General features: G+C 44.0%; 2 protein-coding genes across 5 annotated transcripts in view; one reads left to right on the top strand and one right to left on the bottom strand.

Annotated features, from left to right (window-relative positions):
- Positions 1–16: 16 nt before the first annotated feature.
- Positions 17–10,874, bottom strand: ZNF511 (zinc finger protein 511). The gene is made up of 6 exons (XM_034775465.1): positions 10,699–10,874; positions 8,362–8,435; positions 6,850–7,051; positions 4,676–4,800; positions 2,629–2,817; positions 17–179 (listed from the first exon to the last, which is right to left on the bottom strand). Exons 1-6 carry the CDS (start codon positions 10,837–10,839, stop codon positions 110–112), a joined length of 801 nt encoding a protein of 266 aa, XP_034631356.1. The 5' UTR covers positions 10,840–10,874; the 3' UTR covers positions 17–109.
- A 36-nt stretch (positions 10,875–10,910) lies between these two features.
- TUBGCP2 (tubulin gamma complex associated protein 2) overlaps positions 10,911–21,722 on the top strand; it is a 90,862-nt gene continuing 80,050 nt past the window's right edge. Inside the window, exons 1-2 of one of the 4 annotated variants that reach the window (XM_034775463.1) lie at positions 10,911–10,993; positions 16,913–17,070. In XM_034775463.1, coding sequence (XP_034631354.1) covers positions 16,921–17,070 — 150 coding nt within the window. In that variant the 5' untranslated portion in view covers positions 10,911–10,993; positions 16,913–16,920. Of the gene's footprint in view, positions 11,090–11,134; positions 11,366–11,432; positions 11,704–16,912; positions 17,071–21,722 lie in introns of those variants that run through there. The other 3 variants (XM_034775461.1, XM_034775462.1, XM_034775464.1) reach the window with 3 other exon arrangements.

The following is a 21,722-nucleotide window of genomic DNA, read 5'->3' on the forward strand; positions in this document are numbered from 1 at the left end:
AGCAAGCAAACCCATGAATGATTAGTTGTATCTTTTATTAACCTCAGGGGACAAGGCCTTTTCTGCTTGTCTTTACTTGTCATTCCTTGTGAATCTGCTCCAGTGACCTTCATACTTTCTTCTTCATGCTTTTAAATCCTCGGCTGGCGCCCTGCCCGAAGCAAACGGTTGATGGGATTCTGCAACATAAATATACCATGTTAATACAAAAATCTTGATGTCTTGTTTTTTTTGTACTTATGCATGTGCCACTCATAGCACACTTAACCGGAATGGTCACTTTGCTGAGATGCCTAACAAGAAACCAACTTATTCTGATAGGAAATGACAATGACTGCTGTTTAACAGAGAGCGCATTAGCAAAAGTTCTGCTTCATAGGGACACAGTCAGCAATGTAAAGGCAGGACCTGAACAGGGAAGGATTGGTCTGTGAGGAGACAGCATACTTCCACCTCTCCTTGGCAACCCTTTAGTTCTCCACACCCTAAACTCTTTAAAAATCCCCCTAGCCCTTATGAACGCTATTTAACATCTTCATCAATGACTTGGAAGAAAACATAAAATCATGACTGATAACGTTTGCAGATGATACAAAGATTGGGAGAGTGGTAAATAAGGTCACTGATTCAGAGCAATATGGATCACTTGGTAAACTGGCCACAAGCAAATAATGTGCATTTTAATACAGTTAAATATAAATGTATACATTTGGGAATAAAGAATGTAGGCCATACTTACAGGATGGGGGACCCTATCCTGGGAAGCAGTGACATTGAAAGAGATTTGGAGGTCATGGCAGATAATCAACTGAACATGAGTTCCCAGTGTGACACTGTGGTCAAAAAGCTAATGTGATCCTGAGATGCATAAACAGGGGAATTTCAAGTAGGAGTAGAGAGGTTATTTTATCTCAGTATTTGCCACTGGTGCAACTGCTGCTGTAATACTGTGTCCAGTTCTGGTGCTCATGATTCAAGAAGGATGTTGATAGATTGAAGTGGGTCCATAGAATGATTAAAGAATTACAAAACATGCCTTCTAGAATCATAGGACTGGAAAGGACCTCAAGAGGTCATCTAGTCCAGTCCCCTGCACTCATGGCAGGACTACGTATTATCTAGACCATCCCTAACAGGTATTTGTTTAACTTGCTCTTAAAATCTCCACTGATGGAGATTCCACAACCTCCCCAGGCAATTTATTTCAGTGCTTAACTACCCAGACAGTTAGGATGTTTTTCCTAATGTCCAACCTAAACCTCCCTTGCTGCTATTTACGCCCATTGCTTCTTGTCCTATCCTCAGTGGTTAAGAACAATTTTTCTCTCTCCTCCTTGTAACAACTTTTTATGTACTTGAAAACTGTTATGTCCCCTTATAATGATAAGCTAAATAGATTGAGCTTCTTGAGTGTAACAAAAAGAAGGTTAAGGGGTGACTTGATTACTGTCTACAAGTATCTACATGGGGAGCAAATATTTAATTATGGGCTCTTCAATGTAGCAGCTAAAGATATAATATGATCCAAAGGCTGGAATTTGAAGCTAGACAAATTCAGACTGGAAATAAAGGCATACATTTTCAATGGTGAGAGTAATGAATCATTAGAACAATTTACCAAGGGTCACGATAAATTCTCCATCACTGACAACTTTTAAAGCAAGATTAGATGTTTTTCTAAAAGATCTGCTCTAGGAATTATGGTATTTTGGGGAAGTTCTCTGGCCTGTGACATATAGGAGGTCATGCTAAATGATCACAATGGTCCCTTCTGGCTTTGGAATTTATGAATGATACATTCTGTTCACATTTTGAAGGGTTTTTAACTGATGCAGCGGTGTCTGCCTGCAGAAAACCTGAAACAGCATCTGTGAGGTTTGAATTTCCCTGTTCATCTCATCCAGTCGGTGAGTTATTGTTAGGGATCTGAGTTGACATGTCAACACTTAACTATTTCACTGCCCAAAGGGGGAGGGGAATATCACATTATGAAGATCTGCACAAGCCACTATGAGTAACAGCTCATTTTGGCCCCATGTATGTTACACCTGGAAGATACTTCCTCTTATTCCTTCCTCCTCCTAAATCAAGGAGCCAAGCCCCAAGAGGCTAGCAAGGCAAGCCTCACCAAGGGGAGTCAAGCCCAGCAGAACACACATGATCATTTTTTGAACATCTGCACAGTTTAATGTGAGCAGTGTCTTATTTTAGCATCTGAAGCAGAAGGACCTTATTTTGTGGGCAGAACTTGGAAAACCACTATTCGCCCCCAATTCAACTTTTTGGTAAAGTGAAGTTTAAGTTATACATTTGTATCTTAAAGGAGACTGAAAAGTCTGGGGCTAGGCAAATAAACACTAAGAATTTGCTTTTTTTCTTCAAACTCTTTGCAAACATCAATTAAAAATCATGTTAACTTTTCAGAAGTGCTAAGCTTTGAGCATAAATGTGTATTTAGAAGGCTCAGCCATCACTTGGGATGAGCACTAAAAGGTATTACTTCACAATACATCACAAGAGCATCCAAAGGCCCCAGTTAAGGTCATGGCCCTATTGCGTTAGGTACTGCTCCAGCACATATGAAGACCTGATCCCTGCAGAAGGAGTTTACATAAAGGAAAAACAGACCTGGATTTATAGAGCTTTTTCTCCTGCAGTGATGAAATTGGGCCACTCATAGGCTGGGTGGGATTCTCCACGCTCTCACTTGGACAAATTTCCATGGAATCTGCTTGCGACTGCTCGTAAGTCTCCACATTCACATCCATTGGCATGCTCACGTCCAGCTTAGAGGGAGGCTTATTGTGCTTGGTGCTGCTGCAGAAACAAAACCCTCCTTTCAGGAGCTGCCAACTGCCTCCAAGTCAGCTTAGGCTCAAGGGCCCAAGGTCATTTGATCAGGAGGCTACAAAACAAATTAAGTAAAACAGGCTCAGGAGAGTCAGAGGGGGGCTAGCAGAAGGCAGCAAGTGTCCTTGGTCACTCTGGGTGGCCTGTAAAATGTTCAAGCAAGCAGAGCCCTGCAGTGCTAGAGGGAAGCTGGCTCACAGGAGGCGCTCTCTTACAAGGGGGTCTGCAGAGTGGAGAGTCAGAACTACTGCATTACAGTACATGGGCTTCACCACAAGCTTCTTTCTTATGCCCATAAAGCATACCTGGATTCATCTGGCTGAGCAGGACCAATGAGTTTCCTTCTTTCCATAGCTTAGGGCGTCATGCTCCAAAGAGATGAATGTTGGTGCCTGATCCATGGCTAAGAAAGACACTTTCTACAATCAGCAGTTCACTTCCTTTCTACGTTCTAAGCCATTCAACTGAAAACTAGTGATAACAGAGTGGGTTTGATTGCCTGAGAGATCACTGGCCATTGCCAGTGTCACTGCTCAGATCAGTCTGTAAGAGCCAATGGCTCTGCCCCACTGTGTGCTTACTAAACTGTTAAGGATAGAGATCACCCTTCATTGCTAAATAAGTCTCCATGGTTCCCCAGCCTTGGAATAGGAATGGCAACATTAGGGGAGAGACGAAAAAGTTGATTAGTGACATCATTGTTTCATGTAAGTGTGTCTGTATCCATACCACTACTACATAACTTCTAACAGCCGCCTGAGAAATGGGCATGCCTATGCATGGGGGCAATCAGGACTTTGCTTCTCCAGCTGTTCATGTAGCACTGAAAGGAATCCTATGTAAGTATCTATAACAGTGTCTCTCTCTCCTCTTCCTCCAGACTCAGCTGCACACTCATGGCTGGCTCCTCTCCCTTAATGCTTCCATTGCTCCATGGCCAGGACAGAGAGCCAAGCACCAAACAAAGGAGCATGCCTCTGTTCTGGTCATGTTTTTCAACCAGAATAGAGAGTGCTGCAGAAGAGGTGAGGGATAGGTGTCATCTGGCCGTGGGCAGCACCCTAACCCACAGATAGCGTGAACTGGAAGGGACCTTGCTTGTGCAGGGTCACTGGTACCCTCTGGTTGACTTGCCAGCCTCCTGCACCTGGGATAGGATTCCTGAGCACGTGTTGGGCTCTCCAGGCCCATGCACCCACTCTGGGGATGGATTCCTGCACTTGACACAGCTTGGCAGGCCTTTTCCTGCCACCGCCACCACAATGGAGACTGTTTGCCCTTTAGCCCTGCACTCACTCACCTCCCTGAAGTACACAGGCAGAGAAGGGAACAGAGTGCACCCTTCAGAGCAGAGCAGAGCAGGTGCTGCTGGGATTGCAGCTCGGCTCTCTGTATTTCAGGGAGAGTGCAAGGGAAGCAGGGGGCTGGGCAGAACGGGGAGGACTCATTGGTTCACTGATGAGGAGTGAGCAAATGTCTTTTTAGCACCCCTTTCACTCACGTAATGTGGGTGAGTCATCCCTATTGGAAGGGCCTGAAGGCCAGTATTCCTTGGCTCATGAATTCACATGCTAGGCTCTAACATTTTTGCATTCAGTAAATAACCTCTTTATATTCCAGAGGCCAGAAATAAACTAGTGCAATTACGGGAAGGGAATGCAGGAGCTCTGGAATCTGACACTAGCTTGTGTAAATATGAAGTGCTACTGACTAAGCCCAGAGAAGCATGAGATTGCTGGATTTTCAGGTGTTCTCTGCTTCTGAGGACCAGTCCCCAGCAAACAGAAGGATAAATGCTTGCTTTGTCAGTGTATTTGGCACTTACCTTTTAGCTTTTTTTGGTTTATCAAATCGAAAATCAGAAGGATAAAGATGTACTTTGACTAAGTGATCTTTTCTGTCTTTGCTGCTCTTGAACTTCTCCGCACAGCCTTCTACCAAACACTGATACTAAAAAGCAAGAAGAGGGAAAGGTAATTCTAAAACGTATGCAGTATAAGCAAGATGGGAGTTATTCATACAGCATTTCTCCAAGGCAAGACAAGATGTCTACCTGGCACTTCCACATTGATACACAGTACTAAAGATGTATCATCATCATGTACTGGATCCTCTCTGAAAAGTGATTTAGTCCAATCAAACTATTGGGCTCTACAACTTTTGTTTATGCATGAGAGAAAAGTCATTCCCTCTACCTCAGGAACCACAGTATATTTTATGGCCTGTGTTATTAAGATCATATGATTGTATGGTTCCGTTTAGCCTTAAAAACCTACGAAAGCCAATATAATTCACACATTACAATCTCCAAGTTACATGGGTGCGCTGAGATTGTTTCACAAAATTTGGAACTAGTTCAATTTGTTGGGAAACTACTTCCATCTCTGGTATTAGGAATACATTGTTCATTTTCTGCCATCCCTTGCACATGGTTTCTTGACTGCATGTGTATGAGGCAAAGTCCAAACTGCTAAGGCCCATCAGGCAAAATCCTGGAGAGTGCAATACTGGCTCCCCAAGTACCTGCACATGGTGGCAGCAGGAAACCTCCTTGATCAAAAATGTGTAGTTTACAGAGAACAGAAGAGAGAAGTATCTGCTGACTGAACTCAGGATGCTTAGATATTAGCAAAATTGGAAGCTAGTGGATAAATGTAAAGTAATGCATATTGGAAAAAATAACCCCAACTATACATACAATATGATGGGGGCTAATTTAGCTACAACTAATCAGGAAAGAGAGCTTGGAGTCATCGTGGATAGTTCTGTGAAGACATCCACGCAGTGTGCAGCGGCAGTCAAAAAAGCAAACAGGATGTTAGGAATCATTAAAAAAGGGATAGAGAATAAGACGGAGAATATTTTATTGCCCTTATATAAATCCATGGTACACCCACATCTTGAATACTGCACACAGATGCGGTCTCCTTATCTCAAAAAAGATATACTGGCATTAGAAAAAGTTCAGAAAAGGGCAACTAAAAACGATTAGGGGTTTGGAACACGTCCCATATGAGGAGTTTATTATACCAGAGTTTAAAAGAGAACTAGATAAATTCATGGAGGTTAAGTCCATTAATGGCTATTAGCCAGAATGGGTAAGGAATGGTGTCCCTAGCCTCTGTTTGTCAGAGGGTGGAGATGGATGGCAGGAGAGAGATCACTTTATCATTACCTGTTAGGTTCACTCCCTCTAGGGCACCTGGCATTGGCAACTGTCGGTAGACAGGATACTGGGCTGGATGGACTTTTGGTCTGACCCAGTATGGCCGTTCTTATGTTCTTAGTTTGATTAAACCAGTTAACTATTCCAGCTCCACAGATAGGCAAACCGACTACTCCAGCACTGCGCATGCAGGACAGAGCCTGTTTGACAAGAGACCCATCTCCCTTGTTTCTTTCCTTTAGGTACTATTATCCTAGGGAGAAGTTAGCTCAAGTCAGACTTACACACTTGTGTTTATCCACTTATTCTCGTTTTTACAATAAGCAAAGGAGAGAGGATGGCTAGTCCTACATGCAGGAGATCTGGGTTCTACTCCTGGCACTGTGTGTGACCATGGGAAAGTCTCTTCCTCTCCGAGAGCCACAGTTTCTCCATTAGAAAAACAAGACTAATACATTCTTAAATCACTGGACATTGAGGCATAAAGCACATGTAGTGCTTAGAGATCCTTGGATAGAAGGCACTAGAGACTGCAAAGAATGTTATTGTTTTCCTTTTGTATGAATCAACTTGTGTCTTGTGCTCGGTCTATAACTAGGACCATACCAAATACACAGTCCATTTTGGTCAATTTCACAGACATAGATTTTTAAAAATAGTACATTTTAAGATTTCAGCTATTTAAATCTGAAATTTTACAGTGTTGTAATTGTAGGGGTCCTGACCCAAAAATGAGTTGGGGGAGAGGGGGTAGCAAGGTTACTGTGCAGGGGGGTGTTACCAGAATGTTCTCATGTGCTGGAGACACAATGAAATCTTTGCTTGCAACTCACCATATTTTGCTTCTCTGCCATTATCTGGAAGAGAGAGTCATGCCACTCCAGGATGTGAGTATCCAACAGATGCACAGAGGGGAAAGAGCGTTTGCAGAAAGAGCACATGTTCCTGTGCAGTGTGTTGTAGTGATGTTCATAACCCTCTAAGGTATCAAAGACCTGGCAGCACCCAACAATATGACAGCAGAATTCTGACACCCTAGAAGGAAGCGATGAAAACATTTGTATTTTTAGTTTATGTCAAGGCCACCCAGAGCATGTGGATCAGTTCTTCTGCATACATCTAAATAAAAATCTTTACATTATGGTAGTTTTAATTAATATCTACTCGACACTGGAGAAGATGAGCACTATTAAACTGGAGACACAGTAGAATTAGTTTGTGAGGATTCTGTAATTATTTGTGGCTCAGATTTGTGATCATATTTGTGGCTCAAACTCCTTTTACCTAACTCATAGCTAGAACCTGTGGGTCATGCATACAGAGCTGAACTTACGATTAATTATGGAATGAATTAATACTGAGCAGCAGTATGAGGTATGAGCTACTATATTTCAAAATCCCAGTAGAGCTCTATGAAATAGCTCACTTTCAGTTTGTTCTCTAGGTAACTTCGAGTTTTTTCTGGGATGACTACTGAATATTTTGAAACTAGATGGAGATCTTGGGCAATGTGTTCATTTTGACCAGGTTATTCTCCCTGACCAAACATCTGCATATTTTCCCCTGAACTCCAAATCTTTTTAAACTGACTGAAGTAATGATCTATCATGTAATTTACTCGGATCTTCTAGGTTAGCTGAGATTTAAATTCCCAGGTACCTTTGGGAATGCATTGTCCATTTACACCCATGTTTTCTGAAGGGATGATTTCTCCAGATCTGGCAAAGAGATAACCAACATTTCAGATTTAACATAATTTTCAAGCCAAATGCTTCCTCAAAACCTGAATTTTTTTCAATAACTATAGGAAAGCTTCAGGTTCAATAACTAGCACGTCATCCACCTATAAGGCACTTTGTGATGTCTTCCTTCCTTCCTTCTCCGTTTCCATGATTAGTGCAAAAAATAAAGGAGACTGAAAACATCCCTGTCTAGTGTTTGTATAACTCAGACAGATAAGACTCAACTCCAATGACTTATGCTGATGTTTTTGGACTGGTGTAAAGAGAACTATTCCTCTTAAGGAAAGAAGAGCCAAAGTTTATCTGAAGATGCAACAAACAGACAAACAAAAAAACTGTACCATCCATCAAGAGACCTCTCTTTGTCAAGAAATAACAAAGGGGAATCAGTTTACTTTGAGCTGGTACTAGGAATGATTGAAAGTACTCCACAACTATTCAACATTTGTTTAGCCTTAATGAATCCACTCCGAGACAGATGTATACAACACTGACAGACAGTATGGACCACAAACTGGTAGTTAGAGAGAGGGTCAAAATTCAATCAAATGCATTTTTGTTAACAGGACCCACAACTGAATTTGTATGAACGACACCACTTACTTGGATCTTTCGGTCACTTCGGTAACATTTGTCAGGATATCTTGGAGATACAAGTGTCTATGTATGTCTCCATCCTGGAACAGGAAATAGTGATTATAGGCATGTTACAGCAATGTGTGTTCAAAAAGCAAATTGGAAATTACTTTTATTCCCAACAAGTAACTCTGTTAAAAAAAAGAGTTAAGAATGAGAATACATGTTACTGTGAACTCGACTCTGGCTCAAGGATAATATATTGATCTAACTTTGCTAAACCCTGCTTATAGAACACGATTAAAAGTGCAACTTGGCATACTCAACAGAGACCCTGGGCCTGTGTACACACATGTACCAGTGTCCTTTACTGTTACTATCACCTGCTTTGTTGCTAACAACCGAGAACATAATTCTAGACACACTCAAGGTCACCGAGACTAACTCATGAGCATAATGTTTGAAAAGGATCACACATCAAAAGGGGATTCTTCTCTAGCTCAAGTGGAAAGGGGCTGTGCTTTTGGAGCAGGAATCAAGAGTTCTCTCTGTGCCATGGCTGAGAAGTTCTAAGTGGCTATATCAGGCAGCACAGCAACAAATATGCTGCTACCATGGACTGCTTTCAGAATTTTTCTTTATAAATAAAATTAAAAAAAGGGGGGGGGGACACAGTCCACTGCAGCTTTCAAAGAAGCACAGTCACTTTGAACCATTTTCTTGTAAATCTGTTTCCATACAGCTTCTTTTCTGCCATTATAATCACGTTTATACATCTGCATGCATCATGTTGCCCTAGCTGCATACCAGAGCATTCTGGAATAGACTCAGCATTTCTTCCCACAGTGCCTCACCAGATGATAGAGTGCCCTGACAGGCACCACTAAAACAGAACACTACACTTCAGACATCATATCATAGAAAGCTGGGAGGACGGAAGACTGACAAAACTGCTGAATTAGTTACAGCGAGACTGCCATGTTCCAGCCTAGGCAACACATTGAGCTGCCAGTCATGCCATTAACTAGTTACAACAGTTAACAGTGCAGAGTCTATAACCAAAGGCAGAGGCCTCACTATCCAGGTGAAAGACAACAAACCCACCCTAGATGGTGGGAAAGGGGAGGGTTGTAACTCCTTCCAATGTGTTGTCCTTGGCCCTGCTAGGGGGCTCTAGTTTTTGTATCTGCTAACAGAAGTCTTACATATTTGATGCCCACTTGTGTGCTTCTCACCCCAACCTGGCTGCTGAAAAGAACTCTCTGTTCCACCCTCACAATGTAGGGCCTTTTAGCTGCTGTGATGAAGAGTGGTGGTGATGGTGGACGATGAATCTGCACAGTTCTGCTCCTGGTCCTAACTGGTTTGGAAGTTTGTCCTCAACCTCTGTGACGAACTCTAGCGCTTGTCTCTGCTGCTGCTGCTCGGACATTTCCTGAGAGCTGCACAACAGAGACAGGATTCCTGACCATCATTGCTACTTACACAGCTCTGAACAGCAGCAGAGGTACTGCAGCCACCTGTTTGCAGACTTAGTCTCACCTCAGTTTGCTTTGCACTAAAAGACATTTTTTTGCAACCAAAAGGGCTAGAGCAGTGATTCTCAAACTTTTGTACTGGTGACCCCTTTCACATAGCAAGCCTCTGAGTGCAACCCCCCCTTATGAATTAAAAACACTTTTTTTATATATTTAATGCCATTATAAATGCTGGAGACAAAGCAGGATTTGGGCTGGAAGCTGACAGCTCGTGATCCCCCCTGTAATAACCTCACGACCCCCTGAGGGGTCCCAACCCCCCCGTTTGAGAACCCCTGGGCTAGAGACATGAGTATCTACATAAATCTACGTCATGGAGTCTAGCAGAGCGGATACATAGGACCCATGTCCAGGAGCCTGAAGACCCTGGCCATCACAGTGCCCAGCCCATCGGGGATCAGGAAGATTTAACCCACGGCATTCCCCAGCTAGACCACGAGGGACTCATCCCTGGAGGTTGCTGGGCTGGACTTGCTCCTTTCACCAGTAGGACAAGCTTGCAGCGAGTCTCACAATTTTGGGCAATTTTCCTGTAACCGGAGGTCCTGAGTCACATGACTACGTGAAACGCTCCCTTCGTTCAACAGGAGCATAGTGTTAAATCTCCTGATTTGGGGGCAATGGGATTTTGGCACTGGGCCGGAGGAACCCGGGGGGTTGGGGGAAGCGCTGAGAACAGAGTTCGCTGCTGTTCGGCCCAGCTGGCGCCGTCGAGCGCACAGGTACCCCCTCCGCTGGGACTGCATTTCCCATCCTGCCCCGCGGGTAGCAGGCCAGAGGCCACGCGAGGGCTGCCGGGAGATGTAGTCGCAGCCGGGGCCCTTACCTCAAAGAACTCGTGCTGGCGATGGAAGCGGAGGCGGCTGGGGGAGAAGCAGAACGGGGCCCGCGGCGGGGTGCGGGGCCGGACGGGCAACAGGGGCCGCTCCACCCGCGGCGAGACGCTGAGCTCCGGCGGCAGCAGCATCCTGTCGAAGTCCCCGCGAACAGGGCGCGCTCAGCGAACCGCCATCTTTTGGGGGCCAGGGGAACGGGAAGATCACTTCCGGGTCGGCGGGTACTTCCAGGTCACATCGGAGTGGGTCGGGTACCGTGAGGTCTGGGAGCGATCCGGGGCTGCGGTTAGTGAGGAGACATCAGCACCACCCCGCTCCCGGGGTTCCCCAGAGAGCTGGGCAGCGCGGGGAAACACGGGCGGGCGTGCCCTGAAATGACAGGTCCCCACCCTGTTCTCTGATTGGCTCTAGGGATGCTGCCGCTTCTGCGTCAGCCAATCGGAGTCTGCGCACCTCTTCCCCGCGCGCTGCCTGCTCCAGCTAACGGCTGCGGTGTGAACTCCTGAATAGCCCCCGGTCCTCCCCTATTCTCTTGTCCTGGGCGCGCGCCCCGGAGCGCCACCTTCCCGCCCATCGACGTGGGGTCCGCTCCGCGCGCGCCGCTTCCCCTGCCCCCAACGCGCGGCGGCGGCGAGAGCTGCTCTGCCCCGGCACAAGGTACCTGCTGCCCAGCCGGGCGGGCGCCGGGGCGGAGGGACGCACGAGGATAGCGGGATTGGGGGCTGCCGCTCGGCTCTGTTACCCCCCTCAGCGCAAGGCTTGTGCGGGGCTGGCTGGAGAGCGATTATCGCCGGCGCCAGGGAGTGACCGGGAACCTGGGCCTCGAGTGGGGCCCGCACAGCAACCCCGGGCCTGGGACAGCGGTTCCCGTGGTGGCAACGCGACGGGCAGGGGGAGCTGACTGCGGGGTGGTACTGACCCACAAGGGGATCTGCCCTCTCGCCGAAACCAATAGCAACGCCGGGACTCGGGGTTCTCTGGCACTTGGGTTCTTGGTCTCTGATTTATTTATTACCGTATCTTACTTGTTGTGGGACAGGCAGATGAATGTGCGTCAGTAGTGTCAGTGCAGAGATGTACAAAGGCTTTCTGGAAGAGAGGTTTTTGCAGTTTGCTATAGAGGTTCAGGCACTGGGCTCACCTAATAGAGAGATTTCAGAGTAGCAGCCGTGTTAGTCTGTATCCGCAAAAAGAAGAACAGGAGTACTTGTGGCACCTTAGAGACTAACAAATTTATTAGAGCATAAGCTTTCGTGGACTACAGCCCACTTCTTCGGATGCATATAGAATGGAACATATATTGAGGAGATATATATACACACATACAGAGAGCATAAACAGGTGGGAGTTGTCTTACCAACTCTGAGAGGCCAATTAATTAAGAGAAAAAAAACTTTTGAAGTGATAATCAAGATAGCCCAGTACAGACAGTTTGATAAGAAGTGTGAGCATACTTACAAGGGGAGATAGATTCAATGTCTGTAATGGCTCAGCCATTCCCAGTCCTTATTCAAACCCGAGTTGATTGTGTCTAGTTTGCATATCAATTCTGGCTCAGCAGTCTCTCGTTGGAGTCTGTTTTTGAAGTTTTTCTGTTGTAATATAGCCACCCGCAGGTCTGTCACTGAATGACCAGACAGGTTAAAGTGTTCTCCCACTGGTTTTTGAGTATTTTGATTCCTGATGTCAGATTTGTGTCCATTAATTCTTTTGCAGAGAGATTGTCCGGTTTGGCCAATGTACATGGCAGAGGGGCATTGCTGGCACATGATGGCATATATCACATTGGTAGATGTGCAGGTGAACGAGCCCCTGATGGTATGGCTGATGTGATTAGGTCCTATGATGATGTCACTTGAATAGATATGTGGACAGAGTTGGCATCGGGGTTTGTTACAAGGATAGGTTCCTGGGTTAGTGGTTTTGTTCAGTGATGTGTGGTTGCTGGTGAGTATTTGCTTTAGGTTGGGGGGTTGTCTGTAAGCAAGGACAGGTCTGTCTCCCAAGATCTGTGAGAGTAAAGGATCATCTTTCAGGATAGGTTGTAGATCTCTGATGATGCGCTGGAGAGGTTTTAGTTGGGGGCTGAAGGTGACAGCTAGTGGTGTTCTGTTATTTTCTTTGTTGGGCCTGTCTTGTAGGAGGTGACTTCTGGGTACTCGTCTGGCTCTGTCAATCTGTTTTTTCACTTCAGCAGGTGGGTATTGTAGTTTTAAGAATGCTTGATAGAGATCTTGTAGGTGCTTGTCTCTATCCGAGGGATTGGAGCAAATGCGGTTATATCTTAGAGCTTGGCTGTAGACAATGGATCGTGTGGTGTGTCCTGGATGGAAGCTGGAGGCATGTAGGTAAGTGTAGCGGTCAGTAGGTTTCCGGTATAGGGTGGTGTTTATGTGACCATCGCTTATTAGCACAGTAGTGTCCAGGAAATGGACCGCTTGTGTGGATTGATCTAGGCTGAGGTTGATGGTGGGATGGAAATTATTGAAATCATGGTGAAATTCCTCAAGGGCTTCTTTTCCCTGGGTCCAGATGATGAAGATGTCATCAATGTAGCGCAATTACAGTAGGGGCGTTAGGGGACGAGAGCTAAGGAAGAGTTGTTCTAAGTCAGCCATAAAAATGTTGGCATATTGTGGGGCATGCGGGTACCCATAGCAGTGCCGCTGACTTGAAGGTATATATTGTCCCCAAATGTGAAATAGTTGTGGGTGAGGACAAAATCACAAAGTTCAGCCACCAGGTTAGCTGTGACATTATCAGGGATACTGTTCCTGATAGCGTGTAGTCCATCTTTGTGTGGAATATTGATGTAGAGGGCTTCTATGTCCATAGTGGCCAGGATGGTGTTTTCTGGAAGATCACCGATGGATTGTAGTTTCCTCAGGAAGTCAGTGGTGTCTCGAAGATAGCTCGGAGTGCTGGTAGCGTAGGGTCTGAGGAGAGAGTCTACATAACCAGACAAGCCTGATGTTAGGGTGCCAATGCCTGAGATGATGGGGCGTTCCAGGATATCCAGGTTTATGGATCTTGGGTAGCAAATAGAATACCCCTGGTTGGGGTTCTAGGCATGTGTCTGTACAGATTTGTTCCTGTGCTTTGTCAGGGAGTTTTTTTAGCAGATGGTGTAGTTTCTTTAGGTAATCCTCAGTGGGATCAGAGGATAATGGCCTGTAGAATGTGGTGTTAGAGAGCTGTCTAGCAGCCTCCTGGTCATATTCCAATTTATTCATGATGACGACAGCACCTCCTTTGTCAGCCTTTTTGATTATGATGTCAGGGTTGTTTCTGAGGCTGTAGATGGCGTTGTGTTCTGCATGGCTGAGGACAGTCTCTACGCAAAAGAATTAATGGACACAAATCTGACATCAGGAATCAAAATACTCAAAAACCAGTGGGAGAACACTTTAACCTGTCTGGTCATTCAGTGACAGACCTGCGGGTGGCTATATTACAACAGAAAAACTTCAAAAACAGACTCCAACGAGAGACTGCTGAGCTAGAATTGATATGCAAACTAGACACAATCAACTGCGGTTTGAATAAGGACTGGGAATGGCTGAGCCATTACAAACATTGACTCTATCTCCCCTTGTAAGTATGCTCACACTTCTTATCAAACTGTCTGTACTGGGCTATCTTGATTATCACTTCAGAAGTTTTTTTTCTCTTAATTAATTGGCCTCTCAGAGTTGGTAAGACAACTCCCACCTGTTTATGCTCTCTGTATGTGTGTATATATATCTCCTCAATATATGTTCCATTCTATATGCATCCGAAGAAGTGGGCTGTAGTCCACGAAAGCTTATGCTCTAATAAATTTGTTAGTCTCTAAGGTGCCACAAGTACTCCTGTTCTTCTTTCTAATAGAGAGAGAAGCTCCGTGCTTAGTTTGCATACCACGTGATTTCTAGCCTCTGGCTATAGCATTTTTGTTGTGTCACTGTTCTTGTTTATGGAGATGCCCCACTACTGTCTGCAGGGATTAAAATTAGCTCTAGTCCTGTGGGAATATCTTTCCTACCAAGGCAGTGCACATTATTACATCACTGACCTTAATCTGAATTAATGTGACAGGACCCTTCATCCCATTATTCTTAGAGTTCGTTCTCTATCTGTATTTGATTTGGATCTTTTAAAATTATTAGCTGAAGTAGCATCTTTTGTTTTTATGCAGACTCTCTGCCTGCTCCTTTCATCTTCTCTTTGCTTGGCCCTGTACTATATCTAATTTATGTTGGTATGTAAGGATATCTACTGACAATAAGTCAAAATCAGTTGCTCTTTCCTCCTCGCTAAAACTCCAAATATATTTCTGTTTCCTTTACATTTCAAACCCTGTTGTGAAATAAAGCCACCAGATTCCACTCAGTCTTATTTCCCCCCAGATCTATGTTGGTCTTTTACTTTCTTAAGTGTGGATTTGATTAACCCAGTAAGGTTAGCTAAGTATATTGAAAAACAATGCTAAATTCAGAATAACTGTGTGAGGATTCAGTTATCTTTTTCCCATTAGTTGTTACTCTATTTGATGTTGCAAGAAAATGTGTGGAACTGTAATAAGTAGAAACTGGACACATTTTTATCCTTTAATCTCTAAAGATGAAAAGATCTGCTGTGCTACTCTTCTCTCCCAGGGCTTTTTCTAGACTCGGATTTGGAAAGTGTTTGGGTTATTAACATGTGTTAGCTAAAAACTTCCAAATCCTAGTCTAGACAATACCTCATTGTGCGATCCAGGCATATATGTAGAGCAGAATATTGGTTTAGGGAAAGGCCCTGCAGATTTTAGAGCATTTTGCTCTTTGTAATCTAGTCTGTGTCTCTATACTATGCCCATCACCTTTGTATCTTGTTGCCAGTATTCAGCTATTCAGTATTTGACCATTATTTAAAACCCATTTTCCTGCTTTTCTCCTGCTAATGGGGCTTTTCAGTTTTGTGCCTTTGGTCAAGATGTTTCCTATTTGATGTGCAGACTTGTTAGTGTAAACTGATGGTTAGCTGCCTTCCTGCCATTTAACCTCTAGAGGGCTTCCTCCCCCTTCAGTGGGAGACGTCTCCCCAAGCATACTTTATGGTTGAGTCAGTGTAACTAATGGGGAGCGTAAGATCTGGTCATCAGATGAAGAGACAAAATAGGCAGAGGCTGAGAGGCAAAGGAAAGGAAATACTTTTTTCTCTAGCTTTTCCACTGTAATCACTAACAGCTAATCTACATGTGGAAGTTGGCTACTGTAACTATTTCAGAAGTTATTCCAGTATAGCTAAATTATGCTGGAATAATTTTTTTGAAATAGCTATCCTGGTCAATTTCTCCCAGGTAGACAAGGCCTAACTCAGTTTTAAAGCACATCTTTTGTGATTTTTGGTGCAAGTATGAATTACAAAGAATTTTTTTATTTTGGTGCAAATATGAGAGCAATCCAGCCTTCAGAAGCCTGCAGCAACACCTTTAAATTTAACCTCTGCTGAAGAGAGCCTGTACTCTACGTATTGCAAAGCTGTGGGGTAAAATTTTCAAAATTGCCTAAGGGGCTTAGGAATCTAGCGGCTTGTTTATACATGGAACTATTTTATACATGGAACTATTCAGGGACAGCTATGTGTGGACACACTTATTCAAGAATGTGTGTGCCTTGTTCCTGGTTAGTTTAATATACTTTAAAAGTGGATTGAACTAAAGAGGAATAAAGCACTCTTATTCCACAATAAAAGTGTCCACACATGGAGTTATGCAGGAACCGTTATTCCTGCATAACTCCATGGCTATGTACACAATGCAGCTCAAGTTGGTATAAGTTATGTCGCTCAGGAGTATGAATAAGCCGCCCCATTGAGCGACGTAAATTAAACCAACTTAAACGCCGGTGTGGACAGTGCTAGGTCAGCGGGAGAGCTTCTCCCGCCAATATAGCTATGAGCCTCTGCCCTAGCAGCGCTAAGTTCTGTAGTGTAGTCATAACCATGTGTAAACAAGCCAGAAGTCCCAATTTCAAAAATGATTTAGGTACTGAAGAGTCTAAATTACGTTGACTTTCAGTGAAATTTAAGCTTGTCTCATTTTTGAAAATGAGACTTGAGCTCCTAGGCCACTAAGGCAATTTTGAATTTTTTTACCCTTGTTGATTAGCTTTGAGTTTTAGTGGTAAGGATCATCTGTTGTGCTTTGCATTCAGTGTGCTGTGAAATCTGTAACCCTAGGTGGAAGCATGAGTGAATTCCGCATTCACCATGATGTCAATGAGCTGTTAAGCCTGCTGCGTGTTCATGGAGGGGAAGGAGCTGAAGTGTACATAGATCTCCTGCAAAAGAACCGAACGCCTTATGTTACCACAACTGTGTCTGCACACAGTGCTAAGGTGAGCTAGTTTGGATTTACTCACTGCTAGGCTGCAGTGATGGTTGAAATGCCTTTTTTTTTTTTTTTAATTGGAGTGTGATTAGCTGTCAGGTCTCAAAATATAACCATAAACAGGGAATTGTCATTGAACAGGAGTGTGTCTTGTGCGGGCTCAGAGGGATCATTATTGGCCCTATGCTATTTAACATTTTTATCAAGGATCTGGAAGAAAATATAATATCATCACTGATAAAGTGTGCAGATGACACACAAATTGGGGGAGTGGTAAATAATGAAGAGGACAGGTCACTGATGCAGAGCAATCTGGATTGCTTCGTAAGATGGGCACAAGCAAATGATACGCTATTTAATAAGGACATGTAACGTATGCATCTAGGAATAAAGAATAAAGGCCATGCTGATATGATGGGGGACTGTATCCTGGGAAGCAGTGACTCTTGAGAAAGACTTGGGGTTGGTGGTGGATAATTAGCTGAACATCAGCTTTCAGTACAATGCTGTGGCCAAAAGGGCTAATGCTATCCTTGGATCCGTAAATGAGTAGGCGTATAGAGATGCTGCTTTCCCCCTTTTAACCCTCCTCCTCCCCCCCCCCCCAACAGAGTATCATTTGGCCTTGAAGAAGGACAGGAGTCCATGAGTTCTTGCCTCACTTCTTCTACTTATGATCATTAATAGTTCTGTGCAATTCCCATCCCTGTTGTTGAGCATGACGTCATGCTTTCCTACTGCCTAGAGCAGGGGTAGGCAACCTATGGCATGCGTGCCAAAGGCGGCACTTGAGCTGATTTTCAGTGGCACTCACACTGCCTGGGTCCTGGCCACCGGTCCGAGGGGCTCTACATTTTAATTTAATTTTAAATGAAGCTTCTTAAACATTTTAAAAACCTTATTTACTGTACATACAACAATAGTTTAGTTATATATTATAGACTTCTAGAAAGAGACCTTCTAAAAACGTTAAAATGTATTACTGGCACGCAAAACCTTAATTTAGAGTGAATAAATGAAGACTCGGCACACCACTTCTGAAAGGTTGCCGACCCCTGGCCTAGAGTATGGGTATCCTATCCTGTCTGTAAAATGGGGAGGGAATCTGGAGTTTAGAGTGTGTACAGGCACTCTCTGAAGGAACCCGGAACAGAACCTAGATCTGTAACTCATTCATTTAGCCACACTGTCTTTCAGAAAGAATATGCCAGATCTTGGCCTTGGTGTCTGTACAATGGGGATATTCCTGTATACCTGCCTTTGCAAAGAACTTTGAGACCTACATGAATGAGAATTGTGTAAATATAAACAATATTAAATGATCAAGTAGAACCCTAACTTGAAGTCTGTTGCTTTAACAACTGGATCATACTTCTTGCCCAGAGTCAGTAAGAGAACCCAGTATTCTATTTCTGTCTAGCAGATAGTTGCAGATGACTGTATATATTTATTTTCTCTCTTTATTTTTAAATCCTGGAAATTCCATGCAATTCCATATAGTTAAATAACTGCATGAAGAGTTACTCGTGGGGGAATTCTGTGCCAAAAAAATAAAAATTCTGTGCGTAATAATTTAAAATTCTGCATATTTTTTGTCAAAATAACATCATATCATGCCAGTTTCAATTATTTTGGTAATTTTATTTCAAAATACCTTTGTTAGCAGGTATGTCTGTAACAATACAGACAACAGAAAAGATTCAGGAAATGTTTTTTGACAAATAGAGTCCTAACTAGGTATAGTAATACAGAACTTTGAGTAATACACCTCTAGCCCTATATAATGCTGTCGGGAGCCAAAAAATCTTACCGCGTTATAGGTGAAACCACTTTATATTGAACTTGCTTTGATCCGCCAGAGTGCGCAGTCCTGGCCCCTTCCTCTCCCCCAGAGCGCTGCTTTACCGTGTTATATTGGGTCGCGTTATATCAGGGCAGAGGTGTAATTCATTTAAACTACAATACAGAAACGTATTTCCCACATCCCTCAGAAATAGTTGCAAGGCTTAGGGGAGTCAGGGATAATGGAGGAGCTGAGGGAAAGGGAAGTAATTGCTGGGAAGGAACCTGGAAGTAAACTTGGAGGGTTGTTGGGTGTGGGTGGGAGAAGTATTTAACAGTTTTTTTGGAGAGGAGGGAGAGATTGTTAGGGAGCTGGGGAGCCTCCCCCATGGAGCCCTGGCTGACACCTATCCTCTCCCATTCAGTCAGTCCCCATGTGTCCCTTCAACCCCGCTCAGCCCCGCCGTCCCTGATCTCCATGTGGCTTTGCCCCAGTCCCTATGTGGCCCTGCATCCCCGCTCCCATTCAGCCCCCACCCCAGTCTGTCCTCCCCTCACTAGCCCTTCTGAACCCCAGTCTGTGTGACCCCCAGAAACCCTGTATGCCCCACTCTGTCCGCCCCCATATCCCGGGCCTCCTCATCTGGCCCCACGGGCAGGGCACTGTGAGGAATACAGCCTCCCCTCCTCCCTATCAGCTGCTGGCTGCTATGGTAGGTGAGCCAGCTGCCCTCTGTTCTGGTGACACAGCACCAGATGGTGGGTGAAAGGGGTAACTTCAGAATCTTTCCAGCAGAATGTATTTTCTGCAGAGAACAAAAATCGGCGGGGAACATTCATTCTGCATGTGTGCAGTGGTGTAGAATTCCCCCAGAAGTAAAGTGTAAAGGAGAATCACTTAGAAATTAGGAAATGATAGAATTAAGGTAGCACATTGTGACATACAAGGGCACTTTCCGGACTAGTGGGGAGCTGTGTCACCCCTGCCCTGCAATGTTGGGTGCCTTGCTTTAGTAGCTCCCACCTGGGCTGCTCACAAACAGCCTTCCAGCATACAGGACACCCTGAGTGTCTGTGTGTAACTGCAGCCAGTCAACTACATCCTGGTTCTCACCAGTCTTGGTTATACTGCAGGGTGACTCCAACACACCCTCCATCCGGGATCATCCCCCAGAAATGCATGTCCTGTACTGCCTGGTCCTCTCCTGGACAGTACAAATACATTAAGTCTGTGATTTCTTTAAGTCAATAATATGCCATCTTATTATTTTAAATAGAGTACCCAGACACTCCAATTTAAACATACTGGATTAAATAAAACAGTAAAACTAGTTTATTAACTACAAAGACATAGATTTTAAGTGAGTACAAGTACAGGCATAAAAGTTACAAATGGTTACAACAAAAATAAAGATAAAACACTTAATAGTGTCTAATTTAAGAAACTATATTAGGCTTTGTCTACACTAGCACTTTTGTTGGTCAGGGATCTGAAAAAAACACACCCCTGATCAACATAAGTTTCACCGACAAAAGCCCCAATGAGGACAGCGCTATGTCGGTGGGAGATGCTGTCCCACCAACATAGCTACCGCCACTTGTTGGGGGTGGTTTAATTATCCTGGTGGGAGAGCTCTCTCCTGCCAGCATAGAGCGATTAAACGGGAGACCTTATAGCAGCGCAGCTGTGCCACTGTAAGGTCCACAGTGTAGACCTGACCTGAGATTCAAGCAAAGTTTCTTACCTCATGCTCCAGCAGATTACTGATCAAACTCTTAAGTTAGGACCCTCCTCCCCCACCGAGTTCAATGGCCGTTTTCCTTTGTCATCTTAGGTGCAATGCCAGAGAGAGAGAGAGAGGAGGATGTCTTGGGTGTATACCCCTTTTTTATATAGTTCTGTCTCCGCTTTGAGGAGCATTTCCAGCAGGGAGCAAGATGACAGTCAGTCTAGTGAAGAAAGGAAACTCCATGCTGTGTCTTTGCTAAGATGTAGATTTTTGTCCCCGCTCTCTTCCTTGCCAAAGAATGGCTACTCAGGAGGTAATGGTCCATCAGCCTTGTTGACACCTGGCAGAAGCATCAGCTTGCCCTTTGTCTCCGAGAAAGTGGTTTAACCACTCCCCAGACTTATCTGGGAAAAATACTTCAGTCATGATTTCAGCTTATGTTTATAAATTTACATATAATGTTGCTATGTGCATTTTGCCATGACATTATTGATCGTAAATTATGAACTTTTAAATACCACCTCACAAGGCATACCTTATACAAACATTATTACAGTAGTGTGTAGTTTGGACACGGGTATATTCTGTCATACACATGTAAGTTTACTCCTTGCTATTTGTGCATATGCATTTTGATACAGTCTTTAGTTATATGATCACATACTAGTTTTTGCACAGCACCTCAGTGGCTCTTTGTAAAGTTGGGTATGCAAAGGTAGCCCCATTTTACAAACAACATAGCCAAGATTTGACATTTTTTTTGTTCTTCTAAATCAGGGGTTGGCAACCTTTCAGAAATGGTGTGCCGAGTTTTCATTTATTCACTCTAATTTAAGGTTTCGCATGCCAGTAATACATTTTAACATTTTTAGAAGGTCTCTTTCTATAAGTCTATAATATATAACTAAACTATTGTTGTATGTAAAGTAAATAAAGTTTTTAAAATGTTTAAGAAGATTCATTTAAAATTAAATTAAAATGCAGAGCCCCCCAGACCGGCCAGGACCCGGGCAGTGTGAGTGCCACTGAAAATCAGCTCACGTGCTGCCTTTGGCACGCGTGCCATAGGATGCCTACCCCTGTTCTAAATAGTGCATTTGAAACTTTCTCCTAAAATGCTAACATTTATGTTTAAATACTTAACTTG

The sequence above is a fragment of the Trachemys scripta genome, chromosome 7 (genome assembly GCF_013100865.1).
Source record: "Trachemys scripta elegans isolate TJP31775 chromosome 7, CAS_Tse_1.0, whole genome shotgun sequence".
Classification (NCBI taxonomy): Eukaryota; Metazoa; Chordata; order Testudines; family Emydidae; genus Trachemys; species Trachemys scripta.